The sequence below is a fragment of the Primulina tabacum genome, chromosome 17, assembly GCF_025594145.1.
Source record: "Primulina tabacum isolate GXHZ01 chromosome 17, ASM2559414v2, whole genome shotgun sequence".
In the NCBI taxonomy this organism is placed as follows: Eukaryota; Viridiplantae; Streptophyta; class Magnoliopsida; order Lamiales; family Gesneriaceae; genus Primulina; species Primulina tabacum.
In genome coordinates, this window is record NC_134566.1 from 31,361,942 (window position 1) to 31,382,556 (window position 20,615).

The 20,615-nt window shown below is 35.3% G+C and overlaps 2 protein-coding genes across 6 annotated transcripts; both read right to left on the bottom strand.

Annotated features, from left to right (window-relative positions):
* Positions 1 to 398: 398 nt before the first annotated feature.
* Positions 399 to 17,917, bottom strand: LOC142530974 (kinesin-like protein KIN-7F). 5 transcript variants are annotated; one of them, XM_075636924.1, is made up of 13 exons: positions 5,440 to 5,923; positions 4,930 to 5,019; positions 4,710 to 4,810; positions 4,507 to 4,620; positions 4,336 to 4,417; positions 4,001 to 4,068; positions 3,846 to 3,911; positions 3,618 to 3,742; positions 2,805 to 3,138; positions 2,590 to 2,694; positions 1,451 to 2,506; positions 920 to 1,245; positions 399 to 848 (listed from the first exon to the last, which is right to left on the bottom strand). In XM_075636924.1, the coding sequence occupies exons 1-13, from the start codon at positions 5,645 to 5,647 to the stop codon at positions 530 to 532; spliced, it is 2,994 nt and encodes a 997-aa protein (XP_075493039.1). In that variant the 5' UTR covers positions 5,648 to 5,923; the 3' UTR covers positions 399 to 529. The 5 variants fall into 5 exon arrangements, with proteins under 5 accessions (XP_075493039.1, XP_075493040.1, XP_075493041.1 ...); XM_075636925.1 differs by lacking the exons at positions 4,336 to 4,417; positions 4,507 to 4,620; positions 4,710 to 4,810; positions 4,930 to 5,019; positions 5,440 to 5,923 and adding exons at positions 17,444 to 17,593; positions 17,699 to 17,917 and having other exon boundaries at positions 3,846 to 3,900; XM_075636926.1 differs by lacking the exons at positions 4,336 to 4,417; positions 4,507 to 4,620; positions 4,710 to 4,810; positions 4,930 to 5,019; positions 5,440 to 5,923 and adding exons at positions 17,444 to 17,593; positions 17,699 to 17,917.
* On the bottom strand, positions 10,008 to 15,826 carry LOC142531704 (uncharacterized). Its single transcript, XM_075637929.1, has 6 exons — positions 15,626 to 15,826; positions 15,490 to 15,518; positions 13,686 to 14,555; positions 11,820 to 13,592; positions 10,254 to 11,728; positions 10,008 to 10,112 (listed from the first exon to the last, which is right to left on the bottom strand). The coding sequence occupies exons 1-5, from the start codon at positions 15,694 to 15,696 to the stop codon at positions 10,272 to 10,274; spliced, it is 4,200 nt and encodes a 1,399-aa protein (XP_075494044.1). The 5' UTR covers positions 15,697 to 15,826; the 3' UTR covers positions 10,008 to 10,112; positions 10,254 to 10,271.
* Positions 17,918 to 20,615: the final 2,698 nt, after the last annotated feature.

Below are 20,615 nucleotides of genomic sequence, written 5' to 3' on the forward strand. Positions count from 1 at the left end.
TAGTTTTTAAAAATGTTTTTACTAAAAAAAGCATAAGTGTTTTTTATGTTTAGATAAATGTAAAAAAATGTTTTTTTAAAATAAAAAATATAAATTTTGGCTTTTAAAATATTTTCAAAACAGTTTTTATTCATACCAGGATTTAATGGATTCTTGATTGGACCATGAGTAAAGTACATAAATAAATAAATAAAACCAAGTTTCAAAATTCATAATACAGTGAGGAATTTGCATAAAATTTTAACATTAATTATGATTCTTTTATTTCTGTGAACTTTTGTAATCAAATGAGTCCGATTCATCGCAATATTAGTGGTCAATAAAAGTATAATTTATTCACATAGAAACAAGTCTTACAATTACAGCACCAAAGGGATGTACAGCAACATAAACACAGCTGAAGAAAGCCGCTAAAATTTTCTTAACACTAACTTTACATTGCAACAAACCTTCTAGTTGCAGAAAACATGTGATGCTCCCTATAACTGAAACCAATAAAATCTACCCAGTCATACATATTGGTCTAACATCAGAAGAGAGATACCAAGCTGCGTTTGAAAGTATACGTTCTTTCTGATCTTCGGGGCGTAAAATTAAGCCCAAACATCTCCTTGGGACTGTGCCCCGATTCGATAAGACCAACCAGCCTCGCAACAAGCAATGCACTATCGTATATGTGATTCATATCGTCGGTACTGCACCACAGATGATGAGCTAACTGTAGCTTTCTGAGTTTGGTATTGATGCCAATGCCCCATTTGAGGAAGAGCATCTCTCTTTCTTGTTCTGAAAGTTTTTTCTCCATCTGCTTGCTCAGCTTACGTCTCTCTTGACTAAGGTCCTTTGAGCTGATATTACATAAAAAGTTAAAAGAATAACTAACTTAAGTGAACAATTGATATTGGCTCGAAAATCTTACCTTGAAGCAAGTGTCAAACATCTATCATTCACGATGGTTTTTTCTCCCCGAGAGAATTTATCCTTCAAGAATTTCATTCTTCTCATCTCTACCTCCATGTAAATAGCGTCTAAAGGGTCACCTTGAAAAAGTAAGAAGATGTAAGTTCTGTGTACAAGGGAGACATTGCAGTCATGCCAAAGTTCGATTATTTCTCTTTGGAGCCTTTTGAATTCGGTTGGCCAACTTGAAAGACCTTTGAATTCATCTTCGATTGGATCTAAACCGACGTCCTTGACATCCTTCTTTGAAGACTGATTGACCTTTGGTTCAATCTCATCATTAGCCTGCATGAAATATAGATGCTGAAACATAAGAGTTATGACAAGAAACCAATCCAAGTTTCCATAAAATTTGTATATGTAACTAGTTCTTTTTTGTGATAATGTATATGCAGATAAAATAAATCCTGCATATCCTCGACAAAACACACTTCAAGAAAGAATGCAATCAGTCAGAATATACTTTTGTTAGACAAAAATATTAACTCACTGGATTTGTGACAGTCTCATTTTCAGTTGGAAGCTCTGCCTTTCCACTCATGTCAGCAGAACAGCAGATAGCACCCTCAGCAGTCGAAAACTCAATATGTGGGGCATCAATCTCAATATCAAAAGTATTTTCTGGTGAACATTGAGAATAGTTTGTTGACAACTTTTTCATGTTGGAATTAAAATTTATTGGAGGTATTTTACTTTCAAAACTCTCCTTTTCTCTTTCGGATCCCATTGATTGTATATTCTCATTGTAGTCCACAATCTTGAACCAAGGTGAAGCTGAACCAGTGGTAATAATACTTGCTGTGCAGCTTCTACTTCTAGTCAATTTCATGCCTCTAGAGACCGATGAATCTGTGGCTAGCTCATGTGTTAAAGATAGCATTTCAAGAGACGCCATATCAAGAAAATGAATGGACCCAACTTCACTCTCTTTCTTGAACATTGGTTGTATTGACTCTTGGACATCATTCAACGATGCAGTAATGTTTTCTTGTTTCTTCTTCAAGGGTATAGGTCGAAATCCTTCATCTGCTTTCAATTCATTATCATCATTCAATGCAGAAGACATAGTTTCTCGATCTCTAGCCAAAGGTGGGAATGGAGATTTTGATTCATCCCTGTCTCCGTTTACAGACAATATTACTTCAGGGAATCCATTGTTTTCTTCTGATTGTAAGTTACTGGATTTCACAGACCCTATGTCACTTGATTTTTCTGTCTCGATGCAATGAACTTCCCTGCAAAGATCCTCTGAAGTCCCATTACTTCGTTTCTCTATGTCCTCCCAACCATGGTATGAATCACCTTCACTAAAGTTTGAACTGCTAATTAAGATTCTTGGAGTAGCATTATTATTCTCGAAGTTCTCGTTAAAGTAAGGAATTTTAGCAAAATGATCTTCCGAACTGGTCCTACTGAGTCCATCAGAAAATGTTCTGTTATCAACATCCAAGGAGTGAGGATCTGCCAAAATGGAACTCTCCTGTTGTCGAATTTCACCCTCTGGTAATTTTTGAACTCGCAAATGAGGGTAATTCCCAAATCTTGCCTAGAGAAAAAAATCAAGAGAGGACTAAAAATACGAATAATCAGTACAAAAAGAAAGTAACAGATCAATCAATGAACGTTTACCCGTATCACTGATTGTTCATCATCTCCTAGCATTTGTAACAAATCTGTCACATGAGATTGAGCTATATCTCTTTGCAGAATAAGTTCTTTAATCTCCTTCTCAAGCTGAGTCAAAGAAAACTTCAATAAAGCTTCAAGTTCTACCGAGGCCTAATCTTGACAGTCTGGGAGATAAAAAAATCACTATCAACCATCATTTTCGTATAGTTAATTACCTTTACAAGTTGAAGATCTTTCTCACTAAGCAATGCCAAATAATTTGTTGGGGCCGTAGATTGGGGACTTCTGAGTTGACTCTCTAATCTTGCTTGTTCACTCTGCAAATGCTTTACTAATGCTTTGTCCGACATGACCATATTAACTTGGGCATTGGTTCTCACTTCCTTTGCACAGCTTGCAAAGAGAAGAGTGTTTCTTGATTGCTCAACATGACTTCGTGCCGGGCTCATCGTACAGATGATGGCTGTTCTAGCATTTCCTCCCAGAGACGTTTGAAGTATTCGAGTTAACTTCGAATCTCGGTAAGGAATATGCCCATTTCGGCCTTTGCTGCATTAATTATGAAGCAATATGAATGACTAACACAAAACTGTACTGCAAAAATATCTCAATTTTCCTACTGTCACAACACCTTTCTTATTTAAGTACAATACAATTAAGATTGTACATGACCAAGCGTCTACCATTATAACACAGATTTATTTCGATTGTTGTACCGCCAGTGAAAAACTAAAATGGGAGCAATTATTAATCTCCAAATAATAATCCATCAATGCTTCATTTAAAGTACTATAGATCTTTGCAGATAAAGTTAATCAGTGAACATACTCTGTTTTTGGCTTTGGCTTTGTATTTTCAATCCATTCAAATGAAAATTTAGTTAAAGAATCAAATTCTTAAAGATCTTTAGTCAATTGTTAACAAGGAGGTGTTCAACAAAAGACCAAAAAACAATATGTGCAGTTTCACCCAGAAACAAGTTTTAAAAACGAGTTTTTGAAGGAAAATCTTGAATACAACTAATTGACCTCAGCTTCCGAATTACAGTTCCCAATGTCAGTAAACTGCGATTGATGTGGCAGCCTTCTTTCAACCTTGTGCCAGCTGATAACGAATGGGATGCACGCTCGCTTCCAGCCAGATCGACAAAATTCTACACAAAGACGAGATATTGATTTTACATTAAAAAAACAAACACCACATCTAGTAACACATAAATGTAGCATGTAGGATGATATCTTTAAATAACCAAGTACCACAGCGGCTGTAAGAATGCTCGGATCGTCCTTGCCTAAAAACTCCCCTGAGATGCTATCAACTGTCTGAAACAACACATTAATCATCAATGAATATTCATAAATATCGTTCTTTCTGCAGCATTTCCTGGCATATGATGAAATATTTCCGTTACCAGTTTAATAATCTGGTGAGATCTGGAGCTTGTTTCGTTGAGGGATGTCTCTCCAATTCGTCTTTGAGCTGCAAAGATGACAGAACTCTAAAATTGATAATTCTGGACTGTCTATGTTATATTATAGGCGGACTTTATCAAGATTTGTACCAAGATTTTAGATTTGTAATAACTGAAACACTAGTTGCTACCATAGTTTGATAATAATAGATTTCGATCCTTGATGTTAACTATTTCTAACTCCAAAATACCAAATATAAAATTAATGGAACCCTCCCTCAGATTCTAACAAAACACATGCACCATCGGACATGCGAAAAAATGTGTTTCCTTGCCTTCACACACCGAAAGGAGCTGAATCACATGATTCCAGTCCCTCAAAGTTTCTTCTGTGAGTTTCTCCACTATTGTTCCCCTCTATCAAAAACAAAAATGGATATAAGGTACCAATCAATAAATTTAAAACATTTTCTCAGATTTACAACTCGCAGAAAAGATATTCTTACCTCTGGATCATCCAGAAGTCTCAGTGGAGTGCTATCAAAACTAAGGAGGTCTCTAACAGATTCATTATAAATCTCCATTGCAGAGAACTTCAAAACAAATTCTCGCTCTGGATGCTGAAAACAACTCAACAATTAGAATTACAAAGTATGTTATTACCTCAGCGATCAAACACAGGAAATCATAATGTAGCATTTAAGATAACCTTTTGTATATACTTGTATACATCTTCTATCGCATACTCCGTAATTCCAGTCATAGTGAAAGTCTTTCCGCTGCTTGTTTGTCCATAGGCAAAAACACTTGCTACAGACAATTTTTTGACATAGTTTGGTGCAAAGAATCCTTAAATGAACACCCAAAAGAGAGAAAAAGAAACAAACTCAACTTCCAAGTTGGAAAAAACAAAACAAAACTTTACTCACAGTTCATTCCACTGAGAACTGATAAAGCAACATCCTTGGCTCCTTGTTCATACACCTCTCTGGTGGCGGAATCAGTCCTAAATACTCTGTCTGAACAAAAGAGGAAACGAAAGAATAAGTAACAATTCTGAGAAGCTAATCTAAATGCAAAATTTGATGATGCACGTGATCCTAAACTATATAAGACCAAGATCACACAGATTTGACAAGATTTAGGTCGCATTTTTAGATTATAGTTTTAACGCTAACAATAAAACAATAGATACGTAATTTATTTACATATTAGTTACACAAGTTGAATGCATTTCAAATGTCTCCACCACTATTGTTTGTTGATCTTGAAATTCAAAGTAATTAATTAACATCATGAATTTATATGTTAGATTTTGCTAAAACTACAAAAATACATTTAAATATATTTTAAATCCAATATTAAAGACCGAAATTTCCCTTTTAAAATTGAAAAACATATTACCAAACAAAAAAAAAAGCAAGCCAAGAATTTCTTACCAAATATATATACAGAAGGATATATTAACCTCTCCGACGCAGAAAGATTAGCATTCTTGTAAACAACAGTATTATCATTGATGCATTCCCAATCTGAAACATCATTCCTCAGAATTTCTTTATCATTAAAAGGCCTTAACCGCACAGAAACGTAAACTCTCTCCTCGTTGCCTTTTATTCCCTCGTCTCCACTCTCCATTGTCCCCATTCCCACCTCAAAACTCGTGCATTCTATACAATCAGAGGGTCAAACTTCGCACCAAAACTGCAGCAGGGATCATATCTATCAGCAAATACCCTTCAAAAACTGGAAAACATAACAAACAGACAAGAGAGTCTGCAATTTTTTTGGGGAGTCGGTGGGAATATGCTTATTTCAATCATATATTTCTGTGGTCACTCTTTTGTCTCATGCATTGATGAGGGATTTTGTATTTTCCATTTCTAAAGACCGTAGACCATATATATTAATTTACAGTCTGTCAAATATTTCATAATGGGTTGAAATTCTAACCTGAAAACTTGAGAAAATCTCTTCTTGCCGATGAGTTTCATATAATATCGGAATCAATCTATTGCATGAAAATATCTCTGTTTTCGTAGCAAAATCTCTTCTTGATTTTGTACGCAAAACAGAGAAATGTGAATTCAAATAGAAAATTTATATTTGAAACCAAAGTTGGTTCCTGTATTTAAATTCTTTTTCAGGATATGATTTGTTTCGTCATTGATTTTGATAAAGATGAAAAGGATGATAACTTATATTATCGTGATTTGCATGGAATTTTCTTGTTACCCTTCTAGTTTTGAGCATATTAGAATTTTAAATTTTATAATTGTTAGAGTAGATGCCCTGCAAGTCAACGGTTGACCAGGGAATTTATTGACTCAAGTGAAATAAACAATCTTTATTTTAATATAATTTAACTTTTAATGGTTTCGTTATACTTTATCTGTATACTCATACAAACATCATAGATAAAGTACTTGATTATGCTTTAATACAAATGAATCGTAATTCGATGTTGAAACTCATTTGTAAACACTGCATATTCTAAATTCGTTCCTAGTTGATTCAGCCGCCTCAAACAGGGATAAAGGCTGCTTGAGCTCGAGACTAGCATCTGTGATGTTGTGTACTGCGTTTCTTAGTAAGGGCATAGAGATGTCCAAACATGCAGATGGGTAGTCATATGATGATTATACCGAACAACCCTCCATCGGACTTTCCAAGTGGTTATCATTCATCGAGAGGATAAGTCCGTGGTTATGATTGTACACCATTAGTCCTTACGACCCGGGACAACACTGAGGCTCTATATGCTAGGGTTGTGCTTTGACTCGTTTACCGGCTCCAGGAGAGTCATCAGGTGGCGAGGTTGGGTACAGTTGCGACACATATAGGAGCAAGTGCATTGTAGTCGGGGATTCACCGCTCACCTACGGGTGTGGATGTCCTATGTGATCTGATGTAATAATAGTGCATGGAATCTCTGGCCAGAGTATGAGATGTACGTTAGAGAAGAAGTTCTCAAAATAGTACACGCGATGCCACTATTATAGTTATCACATAGTTATCGAATTATTATGCAACCCTCGATGAACCATTGGTTGCAGATTCGATCGGGATATATGAGATGAAGGGACCGTACTGTACGTTAATCATAATCGACTGGTTCTTGCAGGCACTATCAGTGATACCTAGGGGATCATGAGGCGATGCTACTAGACGCTCTTACCATGATCCGATGGGTGCAATCAGAAATGAGTTCTGACATTCTTAATCAAGGTGTTGATGAAAAGAATGAGGCTAACTGGGGTAAGCCCGAATAAGAATAAATATTATTCTGAATCACAAAGAGTTGTGAACCCACGGCTAACTGTATCCCTGAACCATTGAGGGTCACACAAGCACTGGATCATTTGTTCCCGTTGAGAGAATAAATTCAAGAAGTTGAATTTATATTATATAGTAAATTCAAGGAGTTGAATTTATGATAATTAAATTTTGAGAGAATAAATTCAAGGAGTTGAATTTATAAAATTTGAGAATTTAATTTATTAAACTCAAATGTTGGGTTTATTAAATATTAAATTTTGGAGGTGATAAAAATTCAAGGAGTTGAATTTATAATTTAAATAATAAATTCAAATGTTGAATTTATAATATATTTAATTTATTAAGCTCAAAAGTTGAGTTGATTAATTAATAAATTAAATATGGTGGATAATATGTTTAATGGGCTTGTAGGGGTACAAGTCTAACATATTAAATAATTAAAGTTTTAATGGGCTTTGATTAAATTAATTAAACTAGTTGGACTAGCCCAATTAATTAAATCAAGTCCATTAATGTTAATTATATATATTAGGCTTAGGGTTAACAAGAAAATATATTCATAAAATTCTGAAAACCTAGCCTCCACTAATGTCACGGTGATTTTCGAGAATCACAATAATTATTTCTCCATATTTTTAGTTTACTTAATTAGATTAATTAAGTAAATGATGATTAAAGAAAGATTAAGATTTCTTTATTGCATCATGATTCCTTCGTGAGTTTCAAGGAATTTTTCGCAAGAAAATTCTCGGCAATTGTTGTTGCTCTCAAAAGTTTTTGAACCAATTTTGTGTTCTATCTCTACGAAAAATATCTTCTAAATTTCTAGTGCAATTTAGAAGAGAGATAAATCTTCTAGTCGTGGACCTGATTCGAAGATTGAAGAAAAGAGTCTTGAAGAAAGTTCGTAGGGATTCAACAAGAGCCAGATCTGTTATACCAGATCGGTTGGTGTCCAGTGATTAATTCACCAAAGGTAAAACGATTTTAAACTCCCTATATATGTTTATGTTTAAATCATACGAGCGTCAAAACATATTTTGATTGTCAAAATAAATAAAAAATTTTAAAACTTCCGCTGCGTTTGGACGTGTAGAAAACCGAGATCCAACAATAATATTACATACTCAATCCACATATATTACAGCAAAGATTTCATCAAACAGGAGTCAATGTTATTACTCTTTCTGAATGGATCAATATCCCAATTATTGATCTTCTTTAATTGTTTACTAAAATCTCTTGACTGATCACATATAAATAATTATAAAATTAAAGAGAAATTATTGATAAATGGTAGGGGTGGGACATATTAATAAACTACATCCCATGTGCCTCAAAGACGAGGTGTCCCATAATTAAAGGTAGCAGTGGCGTAGAACAATTGTTTCATCATAAAAAATAACTTAAAATGATATCATAAATCAATTTTATGATATAAATAATTTATTTGACTTACTCTTGAAAAAGAATTATTTTTTGTCATAAGTATTATTTTTTTATTGTAAATATAAACATGATTGACCCATCTCACGAATAAAGATCTGTGAGACCGTCTCACAAAAAACTTACGTTTATTTCATAATAGCCTGTCTTCAAGCGTAGATATCTCTGATGTGTAATGCGCCATCTCACGCTCGACCTGCTTAATATAATTAAAAACTGACGAGTTGATGTTCCAACCATTCTTAACAACTTTAAAAACTTACTATAATTAGGGTTTCAAACTTAATGTATCAATATCAATGGGTACAAACCATCCAACTTCAAAAAGTAGGGGTGGTGTGCTTGCGCATGCCCTTCGTTGTTTTTTTTTTTTTTTTTTTGTGTAAAAAAATAATACTATTCAATTAGTGTGTGAAAGATAATTTCGTAACTAAAATATGCACAAATGAAAAAGAGTGGAAAGTTGTTCCGATTAAGCATGGTTGTTAACTAATATTCGGATAGGATTTGAAAATTCAAAAAATAACTAGTTAGAAAAATTAAAAAATGCCCCTATCGGATTAAAAATATTCTAGTTTACCAAGTTTGACAATTAACTAATAAAAATTAAAGAAATCGATTAAAATTCTCAGTTCAATATGAAATCCGAATATTTTACACAAAAAATAACTTCAATCCAAAATTATGTATAAAGTTGTGGGCAAGAATCAAGAATCAAAGGTTTGTGGTTAAAAATAGTTCAACACATCCAACCATTTGTATAACTAGTAAAGGTCACGTGCAACGCACGTGACATTGAATGGAATAGTATAAGATAATGATATATACAACATTTTTCATTGATGTATTGATAATTAATTACTCATAGTTTATTTAATTTTCAAACTAATGTAACGGATCCTTTGAATTATTTTCTTGTTTAATCCTAATTTTAGTATTCTTGAGTTCTTTATTCGATGCGTCATTTTATTGTCAAATTGACATTAGCATTCTTTCAATGATATAGGATTCTAATGCTTCACTTTCATAATGGGATGAAAACAGAGATGCAGATATAAATAATATTAATTTTATTATCAAATGAAGTAGTTAAAAATATTGTAAGAAAGAATTTAGATGTATAATTTTGTAAATGACATTATTCCTCAATTCTATTGTATTCGAAGAAGTAGAGGAAGAGCTGAATTATCGCAGCAGGTGAAAGAAAATATACAAACCAAAATTACAAAAGCCACCAAAAAATAGCCAATAGAAAAAAGAAAATATGTCGTATCAATTAGAAGTCGAAGAAAATTATTACAACTAAAAAACACCACCTCGTTTGTTTCAAAAAAATCAAAAATACCTCATCAGCATAACGTCGAAAAGATCAAAAGTATGGAAATACCTGTAAAAAAAATAAAAAAACAATAAATAACCCAGGTAATATCTAGTAACTTGAGGACGGAAAAGAAACACAACTGCAACATAAATTGTAATTTGACTTGGGAATAAAACTAATAAATATGGCAAAGAATGAATGGCTAACCTTTTAATCTTGCAATAATCACGAGGAAAAATGTTGCAACACCTCACGGTGAACGACATTTCTTGTCTTGATGTCACCAAATTTATTTATCCCATCCATTTTAATCAGTACTTTGGTATTTGCCATTGATGTTCCCCGTGATAATGCAACATACAACTGACCATGTGAGAACACCGGCTCCGGTAGATAAACACCGACAACAGGAATGGTTTGTCCTTGAGCCTTGTTAATTGTCATTGCAAAACAAAGGCGAATCGGGAACTGCTTTCTTTTAAAAGTGAATGGATATACTTCATTTTCAGATGGAGACAATGGAATTCGAGGTATAAAAACTTGCTTTCCAGCATGTATGCCAACTGAAATTTCGGCATGAATAACGTTTTCTTTAAATTCTTTGCAAACCATGCGAGTTCCGTTACATAAACCATCAGCTGGATCAAGATTCCTCAACAACATAACAGGACAATTTTTTTTCAAAATTAAACAGTGTGGCGGCATACCATTCGGTATCAACGAATTTAAAAACTCTGCTGGATAAGAATTGTGAGTATCATCAACAGCTTCATCAAAACTTAAATATGTCTTAAGCTCTCCAGGGAAAGATGCAATGATTTTCTCATTTAGCTTATCCACATATAAGTTTTTTGAAGCAAGGATTGCCCGACTCGTTGTATAAGAAGCCCAATGGTAATTCTCCGCAAGATTCGGGAAAATCTCGTCAATGAGTTTTTGTTCAGAGGAGTCAACATCATCTGTGTTAACACTAATAATCATCTCGGAAGGAATTTTAATATTACCATCACTATCAGTTGGCTCCATTCCTCTACCAATACGAAGCAAGTAATCTCCAAACGCAGGATCCGCCTTAGCTCTCATATTTTCGGACAATATTAGTTGTTGCATATGTGGATACAAATATGACTTAATCAAGCTTCCACTAATAGTTTCTTGGACAGTAGCCTTTGGAATAACAGGCAAGACTTGCATTAAATCCCCTCCAAGAACCACAACTTTACCCCCAAACGGCTCTCGAATACCAACAATATCCTGAAGAGTTCGGTCAACAGCCTCAATAGCCAAACGAGAAGCCATTGGAGCTTCATCCCATATAATCAACATAGCTCGTCGTAGTAACTCAGCTAGACCACATTGTTTTGAAATAATGCAAACACTTTTTTCGTGTAATTTAATTGGAATCTTGAATCGTGAATGAGACGTTCGCCCACCAGGCAAAATAGAAGCTGCAACACCCGAAGTTGCTGTTGCAAGAGCAATCATTTTTTTTGATCGAACATTGGCAAGAAGAGTCCTGTACAAAAATGTTTTTCCAGCACCACCAGGGCCATGAACAAAAAACAATCCTTGTTTTCCAGAATTTACGTATTCGAGAATTATGTTGAATGCTTCTTGTTGCCCCACATTGAGACGAGATTGCGCCAAACAGTCATCAGATGACACTGCAATAGAAATTTCATCTAATATTTCTCTTGGCACAGTCTTTCCAGAGTTGCATGTATTAATTGGTATTCTTGGCAAATCATAGATTTCAATATTTTTTTCTCATACTCTCCAAAATAAGGTTGAGAGCACACAACGTTTCAGACAACAAATATGAATGTTCAATGTAATCTTGTCGCCGGAAATCCTCAGACAAATGATCATAAAATGTATCCCACATTTTTCGAACATCTGAAGGTTCACAATAAACCAAAATGGTCGCAAAGAGTCGTCTCAAAGCATTTGGCATTTGGAAGCTAACAGCCTCACGTAAAGATTCAAAATAACCTTTATCAGATTCAAGCAACCCCCTCAATTGAGCAGCTTCCTTGAAAGAAAAACAAGTATGTCGATTGGGTGTCAAGAGATCATCGAAAGATCTAGGTCCTCGAACATGAAGAAGCAATAATCTCAAATAATATCTCTCACCTTCAATAGGGTTTGCATTGTTTATCCGACCAATTAATTTTCGGTGTTTTCTTTCGAGCCAACACTTTCTCTGCTTGTCCCAAACATAATGCTCGGGGAATTCAGAATATAGAAGATTTTTTGCTTTATCGTCAATCGAACACATATAAAAGAATTCAGTTAACATTGTCTTCGATGTTTGCTCTAAATGTAAAAAGCTTCGCAGATTTTGATTTCTCCAGAACGTCACGCAATGTTTGTTAGGTAAATGAAGTGGTAGATTGATCACAGCTGGAGATATTTCATTCAAATCAAACTCAAAAATCCTCCACATTGCCTCTGGTGCGGACACCCATCGGGCATCCTGGAAATTTTTAATCTCATCAACACATTTCAAGTCAGGGGGGACAAGATTAACTGCTACTCTATCATGACCTTTGTATATATATTTATACAAATACTTAACAGCAGTCACACCTGAACAAACCTCCACATTAAGATGACAATCATACATGTACAACAAATAAGGATTATAAGGAACAACCCATTGTGAATTTAATCCAGCCTTCCGCACATCCACAATTTGACCATCATCCCTTCTTCGGTATATAGGATAACCATTTTCCCCTAAAGCAGATTTTTCGCAAAATTGCCGAGGATAATGATTCTTACACCGCCCTTCAACCATACAAGAATTTTTTTTATTCAAATTCCCACATGGGCCATGCATCATATGTCTCACAACTAATTTAAAAAGACAAGGATGAGTGTTTTTGTTTGGAAGTTTTGGTGAAACAAAATTATCAAACATATCTGGGGAATTAATCTTGTAGTCATGTTTCAGTATCACAAGCATGTGTACATGTGGTAGTCCCCTTTTCTGAAATTCAATTGTGTACACATAAGCTGATACATGCCCAAAAATTGACTTACGAATTATCTGATCCTTCAAATCTAGCAACTTGGCTCGAAAAACTCTAGAAGTTAAATCCGGGCGATCTTGTGCACGTTGGCCTTTGAACAAATTATCAGTTATTTCACGCCAATCTGGATTGCAAGTCATTGTAATAAATAAATCAGGTTTTCCAAATACTCTCACCAATGCAATTGCATCAAGATATCTTCGATGCATGTCTCTTGGACCACCAATAAAAAATCCTGGAAGAACAATTCGTTGCCCAACTTCGCTACCTCTAGTTTCTCCTCTAAAAACACTATCAACAATACCTTGATATAAATCAGATCTCATCTCTGCTTGATTTCTCCGATAATAATCAAGCCTTGTAGTTTCAAGTTTTATATACATATCGACAACAAACTGCTGCAATAGTCGCCCAGCATACAAAATAACAGACGTAGAGTTGTCTCTAATTTGGAGCTTGTAACAATAATATTCACGACAAGAAACCATTTTGTCATTGGACCTACGAGAATCTGCAACAAAATTAACAAAAGTCATAAAACAGAGATCATGAACATAACAATATACTAACGAACATGTAAATGAGAAAATAAATTTATGAAAACTTTCTCCACTCAATACATCATCCAACGAAGAGAAATCCACATGCATCAAAACATCGTTATCCGACTGAGCATTAATTTCACTGTTCTTAAGCTTAGGAATATGTTGGTGCCAGCCATTTTCACCATTAGGGAAAAGCAATGGATATTGCAATGGATCGTAACAACCAAAGTAATGTTGTATCTTATGAGTTCGTCCATCATGACCATAAATAACAATATCTCTATCATACGATATATTTGGATCATTTTCTTCCACCCAAATAGCAGCAACCTGATCAACTGTAGGAGAATTATAGCGTCTTTGATCCAACACAGCATTCTTACAAATATGCAACCTTATATCATCAATAGAAGAGAATCCATTTATTCTACGCAACAATTCCGCATAAGGGTTTTTCTTCAAAACTTCCATCAACAATAGCATAGTACCTTTTTCAAGATCAGCTTCACCCATAATATTCATCCTATTATACAATTCATTATCACTGTCCCAAAAGTATGGCTGAAAATAACATGGACCATCTTCTCTAGGCACAAGAGGTGGCAAAGTATGACATATTTGTCCCAGAACTCTGAATGTGTAGACTCCACGACGGGACGAAGCAAGTTCTTTATCAACCTTTACACCAAAGGATGTGAAAGAAAAAATGCAATTATAGACACGAACCTTGCTACGAAATTCAATCGATGCCGGGGATTCATTATCCGTGAACAAATTCATTAATCCAGTCGGTATAACCGACTCGGCAAGTCTAACTTTACCGTTGTCACAACAAAATGATGGAGGCTCGGACTGAAACTTTTTGGCTCCACAGAAACGGCAATAAGAAAGAGGAGGCAAAACATGGAGATCAACAAATCCTCGTTCAACTACGGAGGCGTTTGAGAAATAATATGGCATGAAACAAACCCAATACGAGGAAAAAAAAAAAGGAAAACATCAACCAATGAAAAAACACTTAGACAATATGAAGATGACAAATTTAAAATTTCCTAATAAAAGTAAATATTGTTGACAAATCTATAGTAAACAGACGTATTGTTATATTTTATGGGATACTTGAATTTCTTTTAGTGCACCTTTTGGGATTTTTTCCTTTTTTATGGGAATAATCCAATATGAATTGTGTTGGACTACACCAAAGTGACACTGATGTTTCGTAGTTATTTAAAAATTAACAATTTGATAATAGAGAACAAATATGTAAGAGAAGCAAAGCTAATGTTTTTTTGTTTACCTTTTTAAAGCTCAAAATGATTTGTAAAACAAAATGACGAAAACTAATGTTACATATGACCGACACCCAAAAAATGAGAGAGAATAACCAACCCATGAAGAAAGAATTTGAGCCATGGCATTGAATACCAATACCAATGCCCGGTAAAAGCATTTGAGTCACGACATTGAATACCAATACCCGGAAAAAATTTCTTGAAATTAATCAATTGATGACTCTAAGAAAATTGATATGTTGATGTGTAGCCTGCACTTGAGCATCAATGGGTTTTCAATGTGATGTGATTAAAAAAATCATGATTTCACATTTTCATAGTCCAAAATAACAAAGAGAAGAGCAAACATATAAAACAACAAAGCAAGGAGGGAGCAAGACGGTAATTAGTTGATTAGTCTATAGAAAAGAGGAAGGAAAAGGGCAAAGTAACATGCCATCATATAGAACAACAAAGTAAGAAGAGCTAAATGAACAATGATGGTGGCCAACTTGTAATAACACCGCCCGTGAAAGTCTGTGGAGTGAAAATAAATGATAATTTGAAGGAACTGGTAAGGGAGAGGACTAACCAGAAGGTTGTGCAACCTCGGCAAAACCCCTGCACAGCAAGAGACCAAGAAGGAGAAGGGTAAAAGAATGATCAGGCATACACGGGGACAGACTAAAAGTCAAAAATATGCATGCCCAAAGCAATAGGAGGAAAACCTGGAACCCAAAGCAGAGAAGGACGATGATTTTCTACCCATCATGGTGGAAGAACACACATGCAGAAACATGAAATGAGGAACCAGAAGCCAATAGCGAGACAACTGAGAGAAAGCAAACTGATGAATGATGTTGCGTAAGGAATATACAAATGAACAGTGTCACAAATAGACCAATGAAACTGATGCATGAACTAATTTAAGATAGGAATAAATATAATTTAAGAGAAATTCACAAATACACCAACGTAACCGATGCATGAAATAATTTAAGATAGAAAACTAATTAAATATTCTATCTAGATTGAAATGTCTAACGTGTCCCAAATACTGAAAGCCAAGCATCCAGGGGCACGTTTGGAAATACACAATTATTGAAATGACTAACGTGTCCCAATACTGAAAGCAAAGCACTCGGGGCACGTTTGGAAAAACACAATTGGCTACACTTTTAAGATAGAAATAGATATCCCACCCACTCAACTACCCCATCCCTGCTAGAGCCTTAAGCACAATAAACTCGGCTCGAATTCGATTCCAATTAGAACACGAGGTTGTCATGTCTATTACACCAATAATCTGTCATGTTCAATGTAGCTATCACCGACGATTTTATATATGATGACATCAAGGAGATGATGTTTGCAAGATTTGAGTTGTTTGAGCTTTGAAATTCAATTTACTCGCTTATAATAGGCTGAAAGGCTCACTTTATTCAATAAATTTATATGAGTTTTCAGATTTTTTTAGGAGTATTGATTTAGTATTAGTAAAGGTTTTCTAAAACCAAACAAACAATACATATATAAATGCATGTACTTTTTAATTTAATATCAAACGTAATCTTATGATTTCAAAAATCAAACATAATCTTATTTGATTTAAGATTAGATATAAAAAAAACTCTATATTATCGAAAATTCACTAGAAATTTTACCCTAATTTAAATAACTATATCATTTCTCATCCAAAAAATTATTATAGAACACAATTATAATTTATTTAAAAAAATAATCAATACAATTTTAAATTTTAATATAATCTCTAAAATCTCTAATTTTTTTTAAACAAAAATTACTTAACAAAAAAATTTAAAAATGCATGACAATAGTTACAATAATTTGATGTGATCGACATGTGAATTGATATACAAAATTTAGAAAAACTTATAAATTATTAAAAATAAAACATGTAGAATGTAAATGTTTGGCAAAAACTTCAAAAAATGAGCTCATAATAATACTTTAAAGAAGCAGTATTACATGTAAGAATCCGAACATTATCTCATAATAAAGCTTTTAACACAAGATTTTCAATGTCACACCTAGCATGACACGTTATTTTCGTCTTACTTTATGCAAGATTTACTCCTTATTAATTTTTTTGAATGTGATTTCAAAGTGGCATATACAACATTATCCGGAACATGCGATTGGAATTAAACCCTAACCAGTTGTTGTTGATACCTTCTTCTCAGTTCTTTCTTTCATAACCTGAGCTCGGAGAAGGAAGAGATATGAGGACCCTATGGAGAATGTGGTCAGAAATCCATAATAGCTCCAATAGAAAAATATTGGAAGGGAAAAATACTTCGAAGATGAACCTGTTCCCATGCAATAGTCAGGAATTCTTGACGATATCGAGCTGAAACCACCTGTTCGTCTCACCATATTATCGATGTTTCTGGAAGTGTATAAATCACTTGAAACTTCAGAAATATATTAAAAAAATAGCCTTTTCTTGCTAAGAAACAGGGAATGTTACAGAAAAATGATCATCCAAGGTAAGTTGAAGAAACCCAGAGGAAAACGTAGCTTACCAATGAAGTCTTCACTTCCAGACTTTTGGGCCCTTTGAGTATAGATGCAAGCTTCATTGACGTGCAGAGCCTTGGCAGTGAGTTGCGATGCAGGTGCTGAGCATCCTGAGCCCCAAGACTCAAGGCGCATGCCTTCTGGACTTTAAGTTGCTAAAAATGTGCGTAAATATTTTCAACATTTAAAGTTGGATTCGATATTGATTTGCTATATACAAAAGGACGGCATATTTTAATTCAGTAACATGTAGAGCTTACCCCATATAGAAGTGCTCGCAATTTGCTCCTCAGCAGATCAAAAATGAAATATGCTGCCACTATCAAAGAAATATATATGCCCATTTTCCACAATCATGTATCATGTCACGGTGCCTTATTACATAAACTAAAGATCCATGCCACGTAAAGAATAACAGCATTGGAATCTTGAGGATATCTTTCATTCAGTGAATGACTAAGTACTTTAGAAAGGAACATTGTAAAAGTTAACTGAAGATGAAGGAACTACCGTCCTTTGTTATTGAAGTGGAGTAAAATCAAGGAAGGTTCGGTACAGATATGGAGCTTATTTATACAAGTTCTCAGCTACTCTCAGTACACTAAATGAAGAAGCGTACTAACAAAACAAGTATTAACAAAACACGACTTATGCTATATATTCAACACACCCCCCTCAAGCTTGGTATAGGTCATGAACACCAAGCTTGGACAACAAAAAATTATGCTGCTCTTTGCTCAACCCCTTGGTGAATATATCCGCAAGTTGGTGAGAAGTAGAAACGTGCGCCGTCTTGATCAAGCCTGCCTTGATTTTTTCGCGCACCAAATGACAGTCAATTTCGATGTGTTTGGTACGCTCATGATACATAGGATTTGCCGCAATATGCAAGGCTGCTTTATTGTCGCAATATAAGACGGCAGGGCCTTGTAAACGCACTCCCATGTCTGACAGCAGGCCAGTGATCCAAACAACTTCACATGTGGTTGTAGCCATGGCCCTATATTCAGCTTCAGCAGAAGACCGGGACACGGTGCTTTGCTTTTTCGTTCGCCAAGATAACAATGAACTTCCCAATTTGATGCAATAACCTGTAAGGGACCGTCGAGTCATAGGACATGCGGCCCAATCCGAATCACAATGGGCAGTAAGAATGAAGGCGCTGTGGACAGGAAGCAGAATGCCAAGGCCAGGCGATTTCTTGATATATTTCACAACTCGAAGTGCAGCATCCATGTGAGATTGCTTGGGGGAGTGCATAAACTGACTTAAGTGTTGAACAACATAAGATAAGTCAGGTCTGGTGATTGTAAGATAAATCAGCTTGCCAACTAAATGGGCATAAGAATCAGGATGAGAAAGAACAGGATCATTTGAAGTGTCTTGGCTCATGATCAAATCCAAATCCAAGCTGGTCAACCGTTTATGTTGTTCAAACGGCGTATCAAACGGCTTTGCCCCCGAAAAACCAGCTTCAGAAATAAGTTCCAAAGCATATTTTCTTTGATTAAGATAAATGCCCTCCTTAGATCGAGACATTTCAAGTCCCAAGAAGTACCGTAAAGTTCCCAGATCGCGAAGTTGTAGCTTGGAGTGTAAAAATTGCTTGATATGAGTAATGGCAACTTCATTACTACCTGTGATAACAATATCATCCACATAGACAATTAAGAGTGTAATGCCATCAGAATCATGCTGTAAAAACAGAGAATGATCATATTGGGACTGCTTAAATCCTGCATCAACCATGACACTAGCAAATTTGTGATTCCATTGGCGAGACGCCTGTTTGAGGCCATATAAAGATTTATGTAACTTACAAACTTTATTAGCACCATGAACCTTATATCCCGGTGGCACACACATAAAAATTTCCTCATCCAAATCTCCTTGGAGAAATGCATTGGCCACATCCATTTGATGAAGACTCCATCGATTAATGGCTGCCAAGGCCAATAAACAACGAATGGTGACAATTTTGGCCGTGGGTGAGAATGTATCATGAAAATCTATCCCCGGAAGCTGAGTGTAGCCTTTCGCCACTAATCTTGCTTTGAAACGATCAACCTTCCCATCCGGCAAATATTTAATTTTGTAAACCCAACGACACCCAACGGGTTTAGTATTTGCCGGCAAATCCACCACTGTCCATGTATGATTAGATTCCAATGCTGTAAGTTCTAATTTCATTGCTTCCCTCCATCTAGGATCAACGACTGCCTCGTGATAAAATCGAGGCTCGGTTATAGAAGAAATTGCTGCCACAAAGTGTTGGTAAGATGGAGAAAAATTTGAATATTGTAAGTGACGTGATATAGGATAGACGCATGAAGCAGAGGTATTTCTGGGTAGGGAAGGGCAAGAATAATCAGTGGTCCAACTAGGAGGCCGAGTGGGGCGAGTGGATTTGCGTGGCTGTATCATGGGACGCATACTCATCCCAGAGTTGTTTGAGTTTACAATAATACGTAGAAATGGATAGATTACCTTGACGCAATCCTCCGATCTCTCTGTGGATGGAAAAAATTCGAGATCCATGGATTTTATCAAATTGTTCTTTCAGATCCTTCCAAACTGCTGAGGCATCCGTAGAGTACACAATTCCCCCAAATATCTCCTTAGAAACCGTATTCATGATCCACGATAACACCAATGCATTACACCGTTCCCACTGATTAAGCGTAAGATTTCCTGCAGCTGGACGTTGGCAAGTTCCATCAATAAACACCAACTTATTTTTCGCACGCAACGCAATCAACATCGCACGACTCCAGACTCGATAATTCTCAACACCAGTCAGCTGTTCATTGATGATGTTCATTCCTGGAGTATCTGAAGACTGAATCGAAAGAGGATCACTGAAGTTGTTGAAATTGGCCATGGATTAGGAGCAACCGAGAATGACGCACAAAAAGATGAAAAAAAACACTCGAGAAATCGCAAGTCCCGTGAATATATCGAAATTAACCAGCAAATTGCCGAATTCAGCACATCTGAGCTGAAGTAATCTTCGATTCTGAAAGAAAAGAAGAAATCTTAGAGCGATGCCCTAGATCTTGACGCTCTGATACCATGTAAAAGTTAACTGAAGATGAAGGAACTACCGTCCTTTGTTATTGAAGTGGAGTAAAATCAAGGAAGGTTCAGTACAGATATGGAGCTTATTTATACAAGTTC

Excerpts from the sequence above, each read along its gene's own strand:
- LOC142531704 (XM_075637929.1), bottom strand. The coding sequence starts at position 15,696 with ATGTTTCTGCATGTGTGTTCTTCCACCATGATGGGTAGAAAATCATCG. Across the intron at positions 15,519-15,625 it reads TTCTCTGCTTTGGGTTCCAG|GGGTTTTGCCGAGGTTGCAC; the intron begins GTTTTCCTCCTA and ends CTTGCTGTGCAG. Across the intron at positions 14,556-15,489 it reads CGAGGTTGCACAACCTTCTG|TTGAACGAGGATTTGTTGAT; the intron begins GTTAGTCCTCTC and ends ACGCCTCCGTAG.
- LOC142530974 (XM_075636924.1), bottom strand. The coding sequence starts at position 5,647 with ATGGGGACAATGGAGAGTGGAGACGAGGGAATAAAAGGCAACGAGGAG. Across the intron at positions 4,621-4,709 it reads TATACAAGTATATACAAAAG|CATCCAGAGCGAGAATTTGT; the intron begins GTTATCTTAAAT and ends AGTTGTTTTCAG. Across the intron at positions 849-919 it reads TGTTTGACACTTGCTTCAAG|CTCAAAGGACCTTAGTCAAG; the intron begins GTAAGATTTTCG and ends ATGTAATATCAG.